General features: G+C 36.4%; 1 protein-coding gene across 1 annotated transcript; it reads right to left on the bottom strand.

The window, feature by feature from the left end:
- Nucleotides 1-455: 455 nt before the first annotated feature.
- On the bottom strand, nucleotides 456-3,108 carry LOC103421096 (transcription factor FER-LIKE IRON DEFICIENCY-INDUCED TRANSCRIPTION FACTOR-like). The gene is made up of 4 exons (XM_029100517.2): nucleotides 2,644-3,108; nucleotides 2,208-2,417; nucleotides 1,935-2,111; nucleotides 456-1,675 (listed from the first exon to the last, which is right to left on the bottom strand). Exons 1-4 carry the CDS (start codon nucleotides 3,106-3,108, stop codon nucleotides 1,586-1,588), a joined length of 942 nt encoding a protein of 313 aa, XP_028956350.2. The 3' UTR covers nucleotides 456-1,585.
- Between the last annotated feature and the right edge of the window lie 3,914 nt (nucleotides 3,109-7,022).

Genomic DNA, 7,022 nt, shown 5'->3' with positions numbered 1-7,022 from the left:
GATCGAATGGTTGACTCTCATCACTCTACTACCATATGAGGGCTTAAACTCGACCTTCTCTAAAGTGCATATACCATGCAGACTACCAAAATCAAGAATATCTTGTCTTCTTAAATGCCCATGAATGCATCATCTAACAGGTTGATGCCACTACAACACTCGTTCGAAATGATACATGACACAACTGAAGGCCACAAACCAGGAATTGCAGTCATTGTCACTGTCAAGTGACCAATCTACCCCAGCTCCAGCTTAGCGATGAGATCGAGATTACGTACTCATTCTTCATTGCCTATAAATAAGGACAAAGTCTTTCAAGTTTAGGGCCTTCATCAAATTCAATCTCTACGATTATATACTTCAAGTGATTCTTCAATCAATCCAACTGCTTTTCAGCACAACCCAAATTGCTCTTCAGCATAACCCCTAGCTCTTCAGCTACAATCTCAAAGTCTTCATTCGAAGCAAACATTGGCTACAATCCTTGAAATCTAAAACTCGTATAACTTTGTATCCCATGATATGATTCAGTTGAGTACAATTCCAAAACTCCTCTCTGAGGCTTATGTTTCTTCTTCAGTCCACTCTGATACCAACGACCTTAGTGAACTCGGTAGATTCCTCTAGCATTATCTTACCCTTCATAGCCTAGATCATTCTAGAGACTATTGATTTTCTATATGTTTTCCATCTATTTAATTTTCAAGTTATGTAGATCGACTCATCAGCCCTAAATCTTTTTGTAATTGATTACAATCATTACTTCATTATGAAATGAGTACATTCAGTTTCTCATTTTAGTTTCAATTTCTCTCTCATTTTAGGCATATACATACAAATCACATTGAATTCTAAGTCCTCAATTGCTCGAGGCACGATAAAAAACTTAATTGAACCAGCATCCCCCTCGGTGTACAATCTTTTGGTTAAGAAATCAGTTCTATGTGCAAACCTCACACACACTCGAACACATTGATGTCTGTTGTCAACCTCCACCAGTGACATGCTTGTTTTCTCTTTCTCTCAAGTCTTCTCACGAACTGAAAGTGTAAGTACACCCAAAACAAATATGTGTTGAACCCAGTCTGACTCTATTCAAGTTTTGACACCAACGATAGCAAAGATTAAATAGAATACGAGCGCAGCCTTTTTCACCCAATGATTTGAAATGATTGATTGAAGTAGCCCAAGAAAATTCATAAGGTTAAGTTGCAATCGTATAAGCAGAGTGTGGGTGAGCAAGGGCCCACGAGTAGTCCTCTCCTTTTGACACGGTCACCACTCAACACTCAAAACCACAAACATGTTTTTAGAAACGAAGAAAAATAATAATCAGAGATAGAGCAGCCAAGATACACAATACATACATCGATGGGATCGATGATAGTTGAAATTAACTAATTGTCAGCATAATTTTTAAGTTATTAACCTTTTAACACACATAACTCATCATTTATATAAGAACACGTAATGTACCACTTCGTGTAACGGTCACATTTAAAAATCTCTCCGTGCATGCATGCAATGCAGGCGTTCTTGGCTCTTTGACTACTACAACCTCTATAACTCGAACTTTTTGCAATCCTCAGATTACAAAGCCTTGGTTCAGAAAAGCCCCAGCCACCCAATGTTTCAAATTTGGCAAGTTGATGATGCCCAGCTCGCAATCCTTTACCTGTTTTAACAAGTATTAACAAATAATTAATTAGTCAAAGATTGAAAACTTGCTGACAAATAGAGGGGTGACGGTTTTCACACTCATATTTTGTACCTTTAAAAAAAATACATTTATGTTTTTATTTCCTACATCTATTGGATAACAAAGCAGGAGTTTAAATCATGTACACAGATAATTACATAAAGTGTAATTAGGACTGTAAAAATCGCCAACCAAGGATAGAGTAGAATATCATATTGTACTGATATATACATACATTCAAAGTGAATGCTAATTCAAATCTGTCTGCTGAAACTGTGTTTAAGTTAGAACTCTGAACATTGAAGCATGCAAGAGATTCGAGAGCCTTGTAAAGTGCTGTGGCTACTCCTTGTACCTTGTTGCATGCCACCTTCACATAAAAACCTTTTTCCTCCACTTGAGACACGTCTATCTGCAGAAAGGCATGATACGTAATTAAGTACAAGGGCAAATTACTTTATTTGCAGAAATTAATAGCTAATAAATTACAATCAAAATGGTTATTGACCTGAATGATGCCCTTAGAAAATAAATGGTTATTGTCTGAAACTTTTTTCTTGTTTTTAGTTTTGGTTGATCCTTGTAGATATCCCATATGCTCATCTGCTCCTGCTAATGATGCTTCAAGGCTTGCAATCTCAGCATTTAACTTCTTAGCATGCATTTGCAAGTCTTGTACATACAATACAGCATCTCCAACAATGGACACCTTGTCCATCTGTGCATATATCTCCAAAAGATTAAACAACAATCGTGCTTGCATAATTTGTTTGTTCTTCATAGATATCGTTGTACAACTCATACTTCAAACCGGAAGAACCCGTTTTGATAAAAAAATGAAGGACACAGTACTATTAGAAGTATATTGGACCGTCCACGTGTTATTACATATTGGAGTGTAAAACTTGCAATGCAGTATATAACTTACTTATACCAACAGTTACCTTAGTTATGTTAGGAACCAAGGACCGCAATGCATAGAGCATTTCCTTCATTCTCCCCCTCCTCTTCCTCTCTGACACCAAAGTTCGTGACCGATCAACCTTTTGCCTCTTTGTTGTCGTCGTGGTTGTGTTTGTGTTTGTTGTTTCAGACGAATCTTCCCCATCATTATAGTCTTCTTCATCAAAATTTGGTAATGTAGTAAGCACAAAAGTGCTCGGGTCAGGTAGAAATGCATCATTGAAACCAAACATTGGACCTGGAGGAGTAGTACTAGCTGGACCGAACAGGTTATAATCATCCAAGCATCCATTGATCATAAGTTCACAATCAAAATTAGCTATATCTTCACCTTCGCCACCGCGAATAAGATCAATGAATTGATCAAAGTTTTCATCGTCTATGAATTCATGTAACTCAGAGTTGTTGATGTTATGACATTCTAGATGGTTTCCAAGCGCATCCATATCGTATTCTTTGTTTGATGGTGGGGTGCAGCTGCTAATTGTGTGCCATAAAGTATATACTTATATATACAGAATTCGTAGATGTGAGTTCCTGTTTATGTTGAGTGTGAAAGGAATCAGATGGGGGTTTTTTATGACGTTTGAAACTGTGTAGCTCTTGATACATAAGTACAAAATACTATTGGTCATATATATGTGGACTAAATGATGTAATTTACATAAAATAAACCACCAAATAGGCATCAAAGTTTTGTTCACATTGAACGTTACTATAATAAAATCAATAGGAAAACTAATGAAAAGTTCAAAAAAACTTTAGTTTTAATGAAAAATGACAAATAAAGGTGTAAGTGAGTAGTACAGGAAAGGTAACAAAAATGGTTTTTCATTAAAAGTGAATAGTATTTGGAGTGTTTCATTAAAACTCTCATCAAACCCTGGACTATTCTTCTTTTCATTAAACTACATCAGTTGAATTGAAAATGAACAAAGATAAACCTCTATTATAATTTGGATTAGGCCATAAAAATCATGCTTATGTCAAGTGTATTTTAAAATCATATTCTCTTTTCGAATTTTAAAGTTCTAAAAGCTATTATTATTATTATTATTATTATTATTATTATTATTATTATTATTATTATTATTATTATTATTTAATTTTTAGTAGATCGATAAATTTTTAAAATCATACATACCTGACAATAATTTTTTTTTTTTTTTTTTGACAAAAGATAGCGTTAGTGGGTTAAATTGTTAGTTTTTAGAGGAAGGAGATCAAACATGCACCATAGTGCATTAGCATAATTGCTTCTTGTTACTGCGGTAAAACGTCACCTGCTATATAACTAACAAATTTAAATCTTATATTTTTACCAATTCTGCTTTTCTTTTGGTGGTGCTATCCACACACATTTTTCGCACACTCTTTGTTCATTCATGTCATTTGATCTTCTTCAATTCATTCGACTTGAATATGTGTGGAATGTAAAAATGGGTGTGTTGATAGGACCAATGTTTCGTTACTCAAGAATGAGTAGGAGCTCCTAATCAAAACTCATCGTTTTCGAATCACAGAATTTTGTGCTTCTGATCAAAACCATTCATATTATGAATCATTCTGTAAAGATCATTTTTACAAAAATTGAATTAAAACTAAGGTTGTTTAGTCAATATATTATAGCAAATACATAGACAGTTTGTAATACTTTTACCAATTTTATTCATCTATTTTTATACAACTCGATGACCAAACGCCTTTAGTTTTAATTGTTTTTTTTTTCCGCAAATGCGATATTTATAGAGTGATTTATGAATATAAACAATACTAACCATAAATACAGAGTTTTATAAATCAATAACAAACAATTTTGTGTAAGAACTTATCTCATCTTTTGAGTACTCAAATATTATTATGTGGTAGCACCAATTTCTTTTTATTGAGAATTTCTTTTTCCCGATTTAGGTAGTCTCGCTGCTGCATTTGGTGGGCTGCCGGGCTCGTATTGACTTGAAACAAGGACTTTCTGGTTTTAACTATTGTGTTAAACGTTAGAAAAATTCTCATAGTGTAGTACCGTGTTTAGGGAACTGGATTATCTCTGAGGCAAACCCTCGGGATCCTGTTGAGCGACAAACACGGGCCGTTGAATTTCGATCCAATAACTACAATTATTATAACTTTAAGAATGACCTCCCTGTTTGTAGTCGTTGGATCAAAATCTAACGGTCCGTGTTTATCGCTCAGCAGAATCTCGAGGGTTGCCTCGGAGAGGATCCAGGTCCCCGTGTTTAGCGCTAAAGCCTGACTGTTCGACACGATGTGCTGGACACAAAATAATCATTTTTAAACAAATCGTGAGTCGTGACAATCAAATTATTTGCGTACTTAAAAATATTATAGAAATATTAGATGCTTCTTTGACTTTGAGAGAGAGCTCTCTTGCGGCAGTCACTATGTCATTTCGGCTCCAGATTCATTGGGGGCATGCCTCATGACGGTCGGACCCTGATAATGTTCAAATAAACTGATTAATTAAGCTTAACATTTTTATTCTCATTGCCCTGCCCCTCCAAAGTCGGAATGGATTCTACGTTCTAGTGAATCCACTTTCTTTTCTAATAGCTTCTCGGTTCTTTCTTTCCAATGTTACGTTGTACTTTCAAGCTTTATGTTTTTGCTATTTTATATTTGTTGTTATTGTTGGAAAATAATAAGTTTAGGGTTTGGGCCCCGTCCATTCAAATTAGGTTTTCGTTTATTATAAATTGTATGTTTGTGTTGACCCTAAAAACTATCAAGTCTACGTGGCGCACAGGCCGAGTAATTAATGAGTTAACTACGTCCTTTGGTTGTATGTAGGGCATGCCAACTCAACGGCCAAGCTCGGCTGGTGAGTAAAATTTGTTGATGTTGCGTTAGGCACGTTGCTGACTTCTAAATCTCGCGACTGCGGCCGAGGAAGGAACACATCTCGGCCTTCGGGTTCTAGAGCCTGAAGATAAGGCTGCTAGTTCTGCGAAGTTCAATATCAAATTCGACTCTCAAGGTGTCGAATGTAGTAACCTGGTAACACCTCACTTCGTCGAGAAGGCTGATGAGATGACTTCTGCCACTAATGATTTGAAAATTCTTCTTGATCGAGATTTGGATAGATAACCAGTTAGCCTCGTCGCATTGCTATTTATCCAAACTGAAGGTGCTTCGCAGTAGACTGATTCTACGGCAACAGTGTTGTTTATCCAAACTGAAGATGTTCACCGGTTGCCTTCACAGTGCTGTTTATCCAAACTGAAGATGTGTTGGTGGAAAAGAAAAAACAAATCTCAAGGTGTTTGAGAGGTTTCATGTAGAGCGCGAGTTTGCGCAGGGCAGTTTTGTGTGTTGAATTGGAGGGGTCTTTTAGTCGTCTGCCGCTTGGTATTTATAAAGATCTGCATGCCCAAGTCGTGAAAACCAATCCCAATTGCGCTGTGATTCTGAGTCTTTATTTGTTGCTGCTGACCACACACTTATCCCGTGCATAATCACAATAACAAATGAAGCTTTGAAAACTTTATCTTATATGCACATAAGTCCACGCCTTATCACATCAATCAAAGCTTGATCCCAACCTTGTCATCCTGACCTTCCAATACAATCTTTTTCAAATATTCAATTCTAATCACGTCATCACCATCGTTCAAAATCCACGTGTCCCTTTTAGCCACCTGATGCAGTCCCACTTTATCTCCACATCTTGCATGGAATCCCACCTTTTCCTGGATGTGATAATGCATGCAACTTCATTAATCCCATTTAATTAAAATACTTGGCATCTTACCAAGATACTCGGTGGCTATGATTCTTCTATATTTGCACATGTTGTTTGAACTCCTCCATGCTTGAATTATTAGAAGATAATCTCCCAAAACACTTAAAAAACTGCAATACGAAAATCCCGAACAGAACCGTGGAAGAAGAAAAGTCCTTGATTTCAATCTGTACTTTGGGTATAAAGTTGATCACATTCCAACTTCTAAAATTCTTCATAATCATCCAACGGTCTCGATTGCTTAGGCCGAAAATGTACAATCGGGTCCAAACAGCTTGTTATTCACTTGTAAATAAGTCAATCTAATAGCCCTTAGTTTGTAGCCATCTTTGTTGACTTTTGTATTTTAGGTAGGATCCCTCATTGATATGTAATCCCATGTAATCACTTGTAATTAGTTTTCTTTCCTTTTATGTTAGGGTTGTACACCTATAAGTTCTTCTTATTGAGAAGAATATATCATCATTCAAAGCATTCTCTTCTTGGCACCAGAGTTAGGTAAGAAAAAAAAAAGCAGTGCGCTGTGCGCAGAAACAAAATCACCAGCCGCGCAGCCAGTTGTGTTGCGCCATCCGACTAGCGAGCGACGCCATCGTTGCT

Source organism: Malus domestica, chromosome 03 (genome assembly GCF_042453785.1).
Source record: "Malus domestica chromosome 03, GDT2T_hap1".
NCBI lineage: Eukaryota > Viridiplantae > Streptophyta > Magnoliopsida > Rosales > Rosaceae > Malus > Malus domestica.
Note: the sequence above shows the minus strand (reverse complement) of the source record. Positions and strands in the feature narration are given on the sequence as shown.

What these genes read in the sequence shown, in the direction of transcription:
- LOC103421096 (XM_029100517.2), bottom strand. Translation starts at nt 3,108, where the DNA reads ATGGATGCGCTTGGAAACCATCTAGAATGTCATAACATCAACAACTCT. An exon ending in TGGTTCCTAACATAACTAAG is followed by an intron (nt 2,418 to 2,643) that starts GTAACTGTTGGT and finishes ATATATGCACAG; the next exon opens with ATGGACAAGGTGTCCATTGT. An exon ending in AATTAGCATTCACTTTGAAT is followed by an intron (nt 1,676 to 1,934) that starts GTATGTATATAT and finishes TTGTTAAAACAG; the next exon opens with GTAAAGGATTGCGAGCTGGG.